This window comes from Zea mays, chromosome 6, assembly GCF_902167145.1.
Source record: "Zea mays cultivar B73 chromosome 6, Zm-B73-REFERENCE-NAM-5.0, whole genome shotgun sequence".
Taxonomy (NCBI): domain Eukaryota; kingdom Viridiplantae; phylum Streptophyta; class Magnoliopsida; order Poales; family Poaceae; genus Zea; species Zea mays.
This window is the reverse complement of record NC_050101.1, coordinates 160439903-160454697: the sequence shown is the minus strand read 5'-3', so window position 1 is coordinate 160454697 and position 14795 is coordinate 160439903. Positions and strand designations below refer to the sequence as shown.

At 44.5% G+C, this 14795-nt stretch overlaps 1 protein-coding gene across 1 annotated transcript; it reads right to left on the bottom strand.

Annotated features, from left to right (window-relative positions):
- Positions 1-3351: 3351 nt before the first annotated feature.
- LOC107546757 (uncharacterized) lies at positions 3352-4348 on the bottom strand. The gene has a single exon (NM_001322499.2). The coding sequence runs from the start codon at positions 3929-3931 to the stop codon at positions 3536-3538; it is 396 nt and encodes a 131-aa protein (NP_001309428.1). The 5' UTR covers positions 3932-4348; the 3' UTR covers positions 3352-3535.
- Positions 4349-14795: the final 10447 nt, after the last annotated feature.

The following is a 14795-nucleotide window of genomic DNA, read 5'->3' as shown; positions in this document are numbered from 1 at the left end:
CAAAGACAATCGAAACTAAATACAAAACCTAAAGTCATGTCTCCCCGGTGCACGCACCATTGTGTACTATCAATTGGATAGATGTTGAACAGGGGCGGATCCATAGGGAGGCAAAGTAGACCATGCCCCCTCAATTTTGTAAAACCTTCTATACCTAATGTCCCTTTCAAGTTAAGTATAGAACATAATCAAGTTTTAGGTGGAGTAAAGCAGTCGTGTCTTGGATCTTCTCGTTGGATCGGCCTAGTCCTCCCTACTTCAGTCATTCTCCATTTTTCTTGGTCCAGTCCTTGCATCTATTTGTTTGGCCCTATTCTATTTGACGTCGCCCCAACCAGACGCCCCGATGTCGCTCACCACCGCCTCCTTCGCGATGTGCGACGTCGTCTGACCCCAACACTTCCTGACGCCCCTCACCCCGCTCGTCGTTGTCGCGATGCAGCCCCACCCAGCAAGTCTGATCTTGTTCGTCGCAACGATGTGACACATCTTTGGCGGTCGACGAACTTAGTGAACTAGTGAGTTCTGCCTCTCTACCGGAGAGGCCGTCTGACACTGTCCTCTTTTTGGTGGCCCCCGCACTAGATCGACATTTGAAAAGGCACACATGACTTGGATTCTGCTACCAAGAACATAGCGACATGTTTGCTTCTTTTGTTTATATAGTTTTCTTCTTTGGACTTGTATCTATTGATATGAAACTTAAATTCTACGCAACACTAGTTTTTACGGTATTACTTGATTTTGTCACGTGGTTTTTGGACCCCTCGTGAATTTTCGTCCTACGTTCGGCACTGATGCTGAATGCAACAAAGGCTAGGACACATTATCTCTCTGCCTAAAAGTAGGTTTGCTATGGCTTGACAGATACTCGTACAGCTGCATGGAAAGTCACTTGAGCTTGCAAGTCCAGCATCAGTGTACTGTCTGGACGACGACTGGCCTGCTGCCGGACTGGTCTTTATACCAGACTAGAGCTGGAGTAGAGCCCCCATGCCTTCGAGTGATTACGCTAATGAATCCATCATTATGCTGCTTGGTTTAATTAAGCTGGCAAGAATTAATTGCCTATGTTTTTATGTAGTACATCTCCTTTGTATTCCTTCTTTATTCGAAACAAGTAATATCGGTGGACGTTCGATCCATATATATAAATACAATAATTCTAAATATACATGAACAAATTAAAGCGTCCTTTATTTTGCGCAGCGTGCTGTACTGTCACACTGTTGCTTGTTGACTCGAACAGTAGTATGTGCTAGCTCTGATCTATCGGTACTGTATGGAGCAGCCGGCATGGCCATGGAGACGATGGAGGTTACTACAGTGGAATGCCTGCCTCCTAGCGATAGCGCAGTACTAGCAACACATGGCACGCAACCATGTCTATGTATGCTTCAATTCGCCGCATTTACGTGGCTGGCTGGCTGGTTCGATCGGAGCAGTGTGCTTCAATTCGATTCGGATCGGGTCGGGTGATCCTTTTGCAACAACGCATTGAAGCGACAGGGTTGGCATGAACTGTGCGCGCGCGCGCGCGCGGTGTGGTTTCACTGATCGCCCGGCCGGCCGCTCTGACACGCAGGAAATGAAGAAAGGAATCCCCCCCGGCCGCCCCGTTGCATTGCATGCCCTCCGCTGTCTCCAATTACTCGGGCATTTATTCTGGGTTTCAAGGCGAGTTAATCGGCAATAGTCTCCCCGGCCTCAACCCTGATGAGCTAACCACCGATATGACCAGGCTTGCTGCTGCTGGATGCATCTTCCCTACCAGCAACAGCCGCCGCAGCCGGTTTGCTGTCCGCTTGCATTGCATGCATTATGCATCATCAGTTCATCACCCACCAGATCGCCTCTCCAGTCTCCATGCTGCGTGCTCTCTAGCCCATCTCGTCGTCGCCCGGGCGGCAAAAGATCTGCAAAGCAACAACCCTAAACACCAGTAGCTCAGTTGCATGTCACATGCACGGCTGCACCCACACCAAACCAAATGCCTGTTTCACTTTCGACGAGCCGTTCGACGACGCACCTATATAAATTCATCAGAACACTTCCCTTCCGATCCGTATACATAGTACGTGTGTTCATACTAGATGCTTTCACAGTTGCATTAGTGAGGCTGAGGCGCGCGATAGATAAATCGATGAGCTCATAGCAGCCGTCTCTTCCGTTGTTTCAATGGCGATGAAATAATGCACCTGCAGTTCTGCTGCACCCACCGCTTGCTGCTGTGTATTTACGCCACGCCAAGACGAGAACAGTGAAGAGTCTTCCCAAAACTCAATCTCTAAACATTTACTAGCATTATTCTGTGTGCTAACGCTACAATCTCGAATAGGAGTCGACGATGATGGCAGCACGAGTGAAGGAGAGGAGGAGGTGCTGAGAACAGGGGGAGGGGGCGCTCACGGCGACGGGTCACGGGTGAGAGATGAGTGATAGATGATATAAATAATATTATTCATTGACTTAAGTGAGTAAGAGAGAATGTTATCTAGCAATTTGAATCGTTGATTTTGATGGTATGTTAAGTCTGGTTGCAATTTATTTGGTAAATTTAGTGCATGTTATGAATGTGGATTGATTTAGTTAGGTGAGTTTTACAAAGTTTAAATTGGTAAATTATATAGTGGTATAGATTTGAAGCTAGTATTAAAAATCGTTTTCCATATTTTTTTTTCAATCTACAATATTTTTTCTATTTTTATTTACGCTCTAGAGAGCGATTATTAGTTTTTATCTTTATTAGCCATAAACCAAGAATAGAAAGTATATTTGATAACTATTCCATCCGTTATTTTTTATTTTTCGCGGTTTCGTTAAAAAAATAAACACGACAAATGTTCGATAACGAAGATATTATTTTTTAAAAAACTATTAGATGTCATCTTTTTACTAAAACATGTATTCATAGCTATTAGAAAGGATACATAGAGTTACTTAGATTTATTTTAAACAGTTTTTTTAAATAATTATCTTCTATTTCGAAATTTTCTCCACCAAATATAAAAAAACGAGAATAACTTTCTATAGTGCAAATAAGATAAAAAATTTGTTAGAGTGAAAATATATGTATAAAAATAACAATAAACAAGTATCCCAATAATAATTTAGAGAGTTAAATTTATAAAAACTCTTAATAATGCTTTCGATAAAACCTGCGAGACAAAATCTTAATCCTTATCAGTACTACAGACCACACAACCCACATGACACCAACCGACGCACGTCCTCTACACTCCGCAGAGGCGCAGACATGACACACACAGACAGAAAGGTAGAGAGCGAGGGACGCAGAATTATTACCTAGACCCGTTCCATTGGCACCCCTGATGTCCAACATACCTAGGAGCTTTTAGCTTCTCATCATATGGCTGGCCCATGGAAGAACGGGTCTACGCAATAATTCCTTTCTGATCAACTCGAACTCGAACACACACGGACACAAGGAGCACCCACGTACGTAATGGACACGACGGACGGCAGTTGCTAGCCATGCAAGGGCATGCGCCTGCCGGCGACGCTAGCTCTCCCGTCAGCCTCGCTTGCCGCCCTTGCCCTTGGCGCCGGCGTGGCGCGGATCGGCGGGGGCGTCGTTGAAGTCGAGGAGCACGGTGCTGTAGCACTTGGGGCACCGGGGGTCCTCCCGCGACAGCATCACGTACATCATGCAGCGGGGGCACCCCGCCAGGATCATGGGCGCGCCGGCGCCGCCTGCCCCCGCCTCGGGGCTGCCCTCCGACGACACGCACGAGCTCGGCGGAGAAGCGGTCGAGGACGACGACGACGAGAGCCTCCTGGGCGAGCCCCCGCCGCCGCCGTGGTGGTGGGTCGTCGCCCCCGACGAGCCCCCAGCGCCCCCGCGCGACCGCGACAGGCTCAGCCGCAGCTCCTGCAGCTTGGACCCGACCTTGCCGTTGTTCCTGCTCATCTTCCAACAAAGTAAAATTAACCACTGATCACTGCCGCACGGCGCACGGAACCGAGATCAGTACTAGCTTAGCTAGCTAGCTAGCTCGTGTATGCATGCACTGTGGATGTGGAGCTACGGGGAGGAGAGTAGGAGACCGCGGCCACTCTTGCGCGCATGTGCTTGTGGTGGTTCCTGTGGTGCTGCTGGACTGGAATGGAGCCAGGCCACCTCGACGGTGTGCCTGCCTGGGTATTTGTGGAGCGGTGGTGCAACTCCCGTTTGCGTTATATAATGATGATGATGTCTTGTGGAGGTTGCCGATGATGCTCGTTGAGGTGAAGAGGAGGTGATGGTTTTCATTACTGCCATGAACAGCAGCATTTAAATCCCTGTTGCTTCCTAGCTAGCTCCACCCTGCCTCTCTTCTGAATTCTCATGCCGGCTAGGCTAGCTAAGCGCGCGCTCTCGTTCTCTCTCATGTGGTTGGGGATTTAATGGACTCACGCCTTCATTCAAAATTAGTTGACGTTTTAAGTTTGGACGCCAGAATTTAGAAGAAATAAAGAGATGATGGTTAACTACTATTTTGAGACGGGGAAAATATTATTATGGGCGATTGAGAAATCGGATGCTACGAGAATTAAGGATTTCCTGATGGGCATTGTGGGTGACTGAATGGGAGTGGATCGGAGGGATATATTATATAGCGCCAGTATTTATCTTGGAAATACAGTATTAACAACTGGAGTGAGGGTGAGACTATCGAGGCCCGGCATAGGTACGGAGGATTCGTTAATATGATGGGGTTACGTATCTTAATACTAGTGTCTGTGTGTGCAGTGAATATACAATACTCAATGCATGTCTGCCAATTTCGAAAACAACTGCTTTGCCGAGTGTCTGAAGCACTCGGCAAATACTAGAAAACACTAGGTGAAGGCTTTGCCGAGTGTGATACTCGACAAATAAGTCTCAGTGAACTGTACATCGGCAACGACTTCTTTGCCGAGTACTTTTTGTCGGTCACTCGACAAAGACTTTATCGAGTGTCATTCGGTACTCGACAAAGAAAAGTCATTGTCACTGCGCCGGGTGACGGCGACAGAGACTGTGTCAAAGTGCCACGGTGACACTTGGCAAAGCCTCACTCTTTGCCGAGTGTCTACTGTACTTACGCTCATCGAAGAAGCTCCCCATGGGCCCATTTGCCAGCTCCTTTGCCGAGAGTATTAGGTGGCACTCGGCAAAGGATCATCAGCGGGCCCCTTTGTCAGTTTTCCTTTGCCTAGTGCACTAGGAGGCAATCGGCAAAGCTTGCTTCTTTGCCGAGTGGCAAGACCACAACACTCGGGAAAGAAGCTTTACCGGTTCCCAGGTGTGCCTTCTTTGCCGAGTGCTTAGGCCACTGCACTCGTAAAGGAATTCTTTGCCGAGTGTTACACTCGGCAAAGTGACCAGAACCCCTCTTTTTTATGTGTTTTTATTATTCCATCCAAACAAACAAAACATATATCACATAATCATCACATATATATCACAAAGTTCATAGAATCATCACATACATAATAGAGACCACATATCTCACAAAAACCACAAATGTCACAAGTTTTTCACAAACATGTCTATGTTCATACCAAGCTTTACCAATATAAGTATTACCAACTCTCAAACATAAGTTTTTCACAAACATAAGTTCAGACCAAGTTTCTCACACAAGTCTCACAATCACCGCTAAGAGAAGATCATCAGCGAGGTGGGCGTCTGGATTGGCGCGGCGATGGGCTAGGCGATCCATGAGGGTTGTTGGATGCCGCAGATTGTCCCTGCACAGAGAAGATATTGAATGTGTTATACCAGACGAATATATATCATGCAAGACTAGAATTTTGATACTCACAGGAGTATGGAACTGAGCAAGGTCAGCTGGAGGGAACAACGAAGGTGGCGGAGCAAAACCCTGTGCGGCGCCACGACTCTATATGTACTAGAACATCTCTGCCATCCTTTGTTGATCTGCCAAGTGGGCCACCCGCTCTGCCTCCTGCTCTGCCCTCATCCTCGCCTCCATCTCCTGTCGTTCCCTCCTCTCTTCTTCTAGCTAGGCCTGTAATATTTCACCCAATGTTATAATAACTCAAAGAGAAGGTATATAACTCAAGGAATGACGAGTTACATAAGAACTAACCTGGAGTTGATGTATCCGATGATGTGAGTTGTCATGTCGAGGTCGTATGGCTAGGCTCAAGCTCGTGCTCCTTGCTCGCACTTGAGACAGAGTGGGAGTGGATGACGAGTCGATTGCCCCAACGGCAATCCAGTACTGCACATGCCTCTTGTCTCCTCTGACCCTCATGATGACATCTCCGTCGATGTCCTCGTTCCTCGGATCATAATCTAGTCCATGGACCTCCTGTGCTATGGCAGTGTACTCACTTATGAGGCTGTAGACGACGGGGTTGCTATATGCCTTGGGCTCGTCCTATGGGTTGTAGGACGTGATGTCAGACGTCGTCTTGCTCTTGTAGGCCATAGCATACGCCGAGAAAGATGGAGCAAGGCTAGCCACCATGTGACGCCGACTGTAAGAAAACAAACGAGATAGTTAGAAATCATGCCTAATCGAGTGTTATATACCTAAATAAAAAGGGCGTACTCATGCTTCAGCATATTTGCTGAAGCTGCGGCTGCCTTGGTGGTCGAAGGGACCTTGCATCATCAAACGTCGTTCCTGGCTAGCGTTGTGCGCCTCGTCCCACTCAGGCGAGCACCACCTATCCACCATCTGCTCCCAGCACTGAGGATGTGTGACACACAAATAAGGAATAATCTACAAAGTAAAGCAAGTACATGACATATAAGAAGATAAAATTAAACAAATTTTGTCACAAATATTAATTAAAGCTATGTATTTACCTGCAAGTACTGGTCCCGAGTCAATGACATGGTTCAGGCGTCCTGCTTGGTCACCTTCTCCCCAAGGATGGAGCTGTGGTAACTGACGATGGCCTATATTCATGCAATCATGCCTCGTAGTGCATGTTCACGATGAGCTTCTTACAGCTCGTGGTAGCCACCACATCTGCCCTGGCCTCATATCCAGCCTCGCATATGAAAAATACTGCATACAAAGACGATGTATCCATATATTACTTCAAGAATGTGCAACAAATGTGACATATTTTACAATATAGGAAGACTTACCCACAACTCTTGCTTCACCCGCTCCACGTTGTTGTTGACTTCCCTACCGTCCCGATCTACTACATCGGGGGCAACGACGTAGTGGTCGAAGGTGTAAGCTGGACTCGTCACTCCAGCGTACTCAACCAATCCAGGGAAGTGTTCCCTGCACAGAATGACGATGATGCCATTGGGGTTGCGGTCGTGACCCCCTGCATTCTCCACAACCTTCCAAGATCTATTACTAAAATGGATCATCTAATTGAGCTTGATGAACTTGAAACCGGAAATGCGGCTAACCAAATTTGTACATTGCAGTGTCCTAGTGATATAAGGTGGAGCCTCACTATGATTCAATTTGTAGCCTTTCAAAGCTTCACAAGCCTAAATATCTTGTATTGAAATATATTATTAATTCTAAAGGTTCAGGAACTTCACCTTGTGCTCGATCAAAGGCCACAAGTGTTGTTCAATCAATGATGTCTTTTGGTTTTGTCTTTATTATGCATGTTATGAAAGAGCTCATGGGTATTATTGGTCTTTTTGTAAAAAAGTTACAACAAAAGTACCAAGATATTGTGAATGCAATAGTTGATGTAGTCATTACCAAGAAGCTAATTTAGGATTTTAGAGATCATGGTTGGACTCATCTTATTGGTGATGCAATATCATTTTGTAGTAAACACAGATTTGGTATTCCAGATATGAATAAATGCCTTGTATGCAGATTTTGTTATATCTCATGCAAAGGATGAGTTAATTGTTGAGCATCACTATAGATATGATATTTTCACAATTGTTGTTGAGCATCACTATAGATATGATTACTTCTCTTTTTGAGCACCTCTTTAGACCCCAAGGATTCATTCAGTTCATTGAAAATTGATGATGCTTGTTTGCTGGCTTCAAAGTTCTGTCCAAGTGATTTTTTAGATAAGAGAGAGCTAGCATAAGAAGACAATTGCAACATTATGAATATGATGTACCAATAAATCCCATGTTCAAAGATTTGTCAATCATCGTCGACCTTTATTATCAATTAATGAAAACTGGAAAATCTAAAGAGTATTATTCAATGGACAGGTTTATGAGTTCTTACTTTAGTTGTTTAAAGCTTATGTTGTATTATTCATTATTTCACTTGCAAATATTAATAATTTTTGGTTTTTTGCAGACTGATTCGTCTTGTTCTAACTCCACAAGTTTTAATTGCAACGACCAAGCATGCATTCTCTATAATGAAGTTTGTCAAGACAAGATATCGAAATACAATGGGATATGAGTTTCTAAGTAATTGTTTGATAATCTACATTGAGAAGGAGATCGCCATAGAGTTCATAGTAGATGCATTGATTGATGACTTCTATGATATGAGATCATGCAGAGTATGACTAAAATAAAAGAGCATTCGTAATGAGTTAAATTTTTATATACTTAGTGTTTATGTGTGTTAATTATTATGACTAGTAACTATTTTATATTATATATATATATATTATATTTATTGATATTAAAATTATAGTTATATATTGGGTAGGTCCTTCCAAGCAAAAATCCAGACTACGCCCTTGCGTGCTACCACTCTTGTCAGAAATTCTAGCCCAACGTAGCTAATTTTTTGGGCACCACTTCTCGAGCACGTGTACTAGCTATTCAACTAGTACACTAAACATGTCATTAGCATTGCTCTACCTTGATATCGCTGTGGAGCCGAACTGCACCGGCTCTCCACCAAGCCGATAGGTTCCCTAGCCTTATCAAACTGTCCTACTTGACATGCTTTGTTTCTGTTTGCTGAATCAAGAAACACAATATGTAATTTCTAGGTTCGATCTGTGATTTACTTTCGAAAGTACTATTCACGGTGAAGAGAGAGAGAGAAAACACACATTTGCTGCCCTCGCGTCTGTTGCCCACACCACCCTCCAGCAACACCCCCCATGAGAAACACATGGTTAAAGTTGTAGTGAGCCCACCACCATGAGAGGTTGTCACACGTTGCAGGGCGGCTGGCCACAGGGCTGATCCTAAGATTTCGAAGACACTAAGCAAAAAAATCCATATGGAGGCCCTATATATGACATTAAGTTCATAACATCTGTGACTACTATTTATTAAACATTTAAACAAGACAAATCCTCTAAACAACTTTCTATATAAAATCATGGGGAAAATTTGTAGAGACAAATCGAAAATTAGGGATCATGGATTGGGAAACAAGAGTAGACGAGGCGCGAAGCCAAGGGGCACATACTACATTGACAGCCTGCCAAGGAAACAAAAGTAAATGAGACGACTCAGACGATGCATAGAGCCAACTAGCCAGGGAACATGTATCAGCTTATCAGCCTCCTTGGTAGCTTGGCCTTAGCTGGCCATCTAGGAGATCACGAGTTCCTCCATGAGGGGGTCCCATACACACATGATGATGATGTCCATGAGAGCATTGCCGCTCCCATTAAGAAGATGAGACTGAGGCTATAGAAAGGGATAAGTTTATACTACACATGCTAGTTTGGATACGTGAGACCCTCTCAACTATGGCGGCCGCACACGCTGCCCACCCTCATGGTTGGCCCTGGATGGCCGCGCTTGGTGTGGTGGTGCCGCAGCCACCACATAGCGGTCTCGTACGCCTCGAGGATCATATAATGAAAGTCGACAATGATCTTCTTGTCTCAGAGCCTGGAAAAATGGGACATGGGGTGGGACTTTTCCTCGCGAAGCATGCCAAATCTGTCTTTTATGTGAGATAAGTTTATACTAACTACAATATTTTAGGTGAGATCCCACTAGCTTAGTACCTTAATTACTTAACTAGAATCTTTGTAAGGTGCTTATGATCTTAGATAGAGGGGTGTAGTCTTGGCTAGGATATTTTTAAAAAATCTGTCTTTTATATTTATTAATTAGTTTTAGAAAGAATATTCACCGCTCCTCTATACTGCCATCCTGACCTTAGACCAAACTTTCACCACCGGCTCAAGTAGAACCAACACAGTAGACAATTCCCGACATGATTCCACCACCAATGGATATGCCTCAACCATAGGAAGCCCTTTTGCCTCCTATCTCCAGCATATATTATGTCTTCTATCTTACCTCCTATTTCAAACTTCACACTGTAAACAGTGTTGTATACATTGCAAAACAGTGTTTTGTACGGCCATATGCATGATTTGCTGGAGACAGTCTCATCGCCGTTAGCGAGACTACCCCTGTCAGAATCGGCCATCAGCCGGGCGCCCCTACCAGTGCTATGTTAAGGACATAGTACAATGCCCATACCTTGCGACGACACATAATTTAATAATTTATTAGTGCACAACAATTACATAAAACGAACAATACATATATTATTATCACATATATTATTATCGACCTTAATATCTCACAAACTATTTGACAACAACGAATATAAAACTAAACTTGATATCTGGAATGCCTCAAGGTGTTTGCCGGCGGGGGAATGTCGATGTCCTCTATAGTAGTGCGAAAGAATCTAGGTGAGGAGGCGGAGACTAAGAAAGAGATGGAGAGAAGGAGGAAGCGCTCGTGGTGGTTCCATGTTTGGTTACGCATGCAAGAGATAAGACTTATCTTATCTAGTTAAACGAGATATGAGAAAAAATAGATCTACTGAAAGTCGCCTAGAGGGAGGGTGAATAGGCGAAGCCTGAAAAATATAAACTTTGAACACGTACTTCACCCGGGGTTAGGGTTAGAAATAAACAAATGTGAATTCGGAGTGCGGAAGATAATTCTTCTTGCAATGAGTTGCTCAATCAATGCGGATAACTTTGGGAGCAAACTCAAAACGATGTGAGCAAGAGAACTTTTAGAGAGAGGAAAGGAAAGAAACAAATCGAGTGAAGATCAACACAAGTGAACACGATGATTTGTTTCTCGAGGTTCGGTTCCAAGGAACCTACTCCCGTTGAGGAGGCCACAAAGGCCGGGTCTATTCCAACCCTTTCCCTCTCTCAATCGGTCACTTAGACTGGTCGAGTGCTTCTTCTTAATCACACTGGTCACTAAGACCCCGCAAGGATCACCACATAATTAGGTGTCTCTTGCTTGCTTTACAAAACTTTTGGGAAGTTTGAATGAGAAGAAGAAATCAACCAAGCAACAAGACAAACAAAAGAAACACAAATCACCCTCTCTCAAGTCACTAAACACTTTTGAGCACTTGACTTGATTTTTAGAACTTGGAGAGGATTTGATGCTTTGATTGAGTCTTGGAGTCTATTCTTTTGCTCTAGTATTGAATGAGGAAGTTGCAATGCTTGATGACTTGAATGGTGGTGGTCACTATTCCAGCCGTTGCTGTCGATGGGCACATCGGACAGTCCGGTGGTGCACTAGACACTGCACTGTTCACTGTCAGGTGAGTGCCACGTCAGTCGATCGTTGGGGTTTGGAACTGTTGACCATATAAGTCTTCTGTCTTCTTGTGGCAGCGGACAGTCTGGTGGCACACCGGACAGTCCGGTGTGACCTGTTGTCGTAGACTGTCATCTAACTTCTGGTACTGCAGACTGCGCGCGCAGTCGCGCAGTCGACCGTTGGGCGAAGTTGACTGTTGCTCCGTTGTCTCACCGGACAGTCCGGTGGCACACCGGACAGTCCGATGAATTTTAGTGGACGAGCGCCGAGAAAACCCGAGAGCGGCCAGTTCGCGAGGTGCTCAGCCAGGGCACCGGATAGTGTCCGCTGCGCCACTGGCTACACCAGATCCTGTATGCTCCAAATTCTGTAGAATTCCCTCAAGTCATTTTCTTTGTATATTGATGTGAGCTTTATGCACCTGATAAAAATATCCACTAGCCAAACTAGTTAGTCCATATGGTTTGTGATGGACATCATACATCAAAATCGATTATAGAAAATGTTGAGGCCATTTTCCTTTCATCTATGACGCATGATACACGATGCACGAAACTCGTGCTTTAAAGGAGTAGAGAAGAAATAGAGATAAAAAGATTTACACGTACTCGAGATTGCAAAGATAGAGAAATATATGAGGGTTCGAGTGTGAAGTAGACGACTCAGTGTGGGGTTGTAATTGGATCGGATACATATGGATATTAGTTGTTTCATATTTGTTTCCATATTTTCTCTTCAGATTCGGATCAGATGCAGATATTATCAAAGTGTATCGGATAAGATTTAAATAGATATCGACATATTAAATATCTAACTTTAAAAATATAGATACAAATTAAATATTAAGTACCCTGATTTAGATACAGATGAGATCTCAACTTCTTTAGACGGATCGAATTTGAATATGAACAGATAATATCCATATCGTTTATAACCTAACTCCGTGGAACGGTGCAATGGACCACGTGTTAGTAGGCCAAAACGCCAGGGTTTTTTTTTCATTTGTTGCTCGCGCCCTAGGCTTCGTCGCGTTGGGCCGACCTATCCTCCAGCGGGGGCCTAAACGCTGGGCCAACTTGCGACAACGACAGGGTTTTGTTTTCTGGGGGAATTTTATCTTTGAAATTTTAAAACAAAAAACTTATAAAAACTTATGGTAAATCAGAAAATATCAAACAAATTTTATTGTAAACATATAAAACAAGTTGCTTTAGTATATAAATTATTTATCATAATAGTATATCTAGAATATGTCTTGACGGGTTAGGATGTAATTAGATCGAATACAGATAGATATTACTCGTCTAGTCATTCTATATTTGTTTTTATATTTTTTCAGATTTAGATCAAATACGAATGTTATCGAATTGTTTCGAAAAAATTTAAATGAATGCCGACATTTTGAATATTCAACTTTGAGTATGTGAATATAGATATAGATCGGATACGGATCGAATACTGAATACTTGAACTCGAATATAGAACGGATCTTAGTCCTCTTAAACAGATCAAATACGAATACAGACGAACATTATCCTTAATTCCATATCATTTACATTCCTATTGACGGGTATCGGGAGCATGATTCCTCGGTGGATGATATGAGCAATACAATCAAACACTCACTTCGGCCAGGGCAAGTTCCTAGCTCGGCAAGTTGACACAGACCTCATCAAGTAATCCAAGCAGCCCCGTATGGTCCTAAGGCTGTGTCCAGCAAGGTCCGGTAAAGGATCCGGTACCTTGAATATAGCGGACGTCAGACTTCTTTTTAACTCCAACAACATCTAGTAAACTGCACGCTAAATTTTAGCACTCGTTCGGGAGACGTCAAATGTGGAGCTTGCTGAGCGTCCGCTAAACGCCGACCGGTTCTCTCTCCTGCGCCTTGAAATGTCTACTTCCTCTCCGTGGCAGGCACCGTGCTACCGCCCTTGCCCAGCCCGAGGCATTCAACCTCGCCGTGCTGGTCTCCACCGGCCAGGGCCAGGTCCTCGGTGGAGCGTCCTGGGGCCCCTCGTTGCCACCAGGCTCGCCACGGCCTTCGCCATCGCGTTCTCCTCCTCCTCGTCTGGAAGCAGCCGGCGGCGTGCGGGGCCAAGGCATCGCCGACGAAGGCGGCGGCGGCATCGGGGGTGACGGCCGCCGGCAAGGGCGCGGCGCTGGCGAGGGGCCCCGGGAAGCTGCGCAGGTCTTCGTCGCTGAACGTGGCGGCGTCGTTCACGCGGGTGTGCCTGTGCGCGCCCATCTCCTCGTACAACAGCGAGTCTCCGGCCTTAGGCAACCGATGCATCCTTCCAAGCAGTGATTTTTTTGGTCCTACGATTTATGTTTTTTGTTGTGGAAAACGGTTTGATTTTTGCCATTACATTTTATCGTTAGTTTGTTGGATGAATCGAGATGAATCATACGAGTAATGTGATGATTAATTGGTCATTTGGCAAACAAGGTTAAAATTTGTAGCTTAGACTGCCAAGGTGTCGTGATTGAATTTGAATACGACTATTTAACGTTGAATAAATAAGGTAGTTGTGTATTCTGTTAATACTGTAGCTATAGAGGACCAAATTTAAGGAACGTTGTTGGAGACTGAGATGATATAGAAGATAAAATCTTTTAGAGTGTGCTGTAAAAGACAGAGAATATTCCTTTAGAGGACGAAATTTAGGGGACGTTGCTGGAGACAGCCTAACGCCCTAGATAAAGGATGGGCCTAAGGCTATATGCAGCGCATCCCGCCAGGCGCCCCCTCCCTTTGGTTTAGGGTGTGCAGAGGAACCCTATATGATGCAGCGCTCACCGCTACAACTGCTACAGTACAAGCGTGATGCACAGTGATCCGCTAGATTTAGGGTAACGCCAGCGGCTCCTCTTGCGTCGTTTTGTATACACGTGAGTATTTATTAGATAGAGAAAAATTGATAGTAGATGAAAAGTAGGTATAGGAAATGATATTTTATGGTTGTAGTGGGATATAGGGAGAGAATATAGGGGAAACCGTTGCGGGAGATAAAAAAGTAAGGGATGGAATGTTGATGATGTGACGCAAAAAAAAAAATAGTATAAAGGGAAAAATTTAGAAAAAACCGCTGTGGATAGTCTAACCGGCCGAGCTGAGACCAGGGGTGTTGGATAGGAAGGACGAGCTAAGACCTCGTGCAACTGGACCAACTAGCCCATTTCGAACCTTTTATTCAGCTAGAATTGTCGTGTTTTCTCCCCACCTAGAAGTGTAGTCTTAGGATAATTTTATATAGTACATTACAAAGGCTAAGGGCGCGTTTGGTTGCCTGGTTTTGGCCCAGCCTGGCCC

Coding starts and splice junctions, on each gene's coding strand:
- LOC107546757 (NM_001322499.2), bottom strand. CDS start 3,931: ATGAGCAGGAACAACGGCAAGGTCGGGTCCAAGCTGCAGGAGCTGCGG.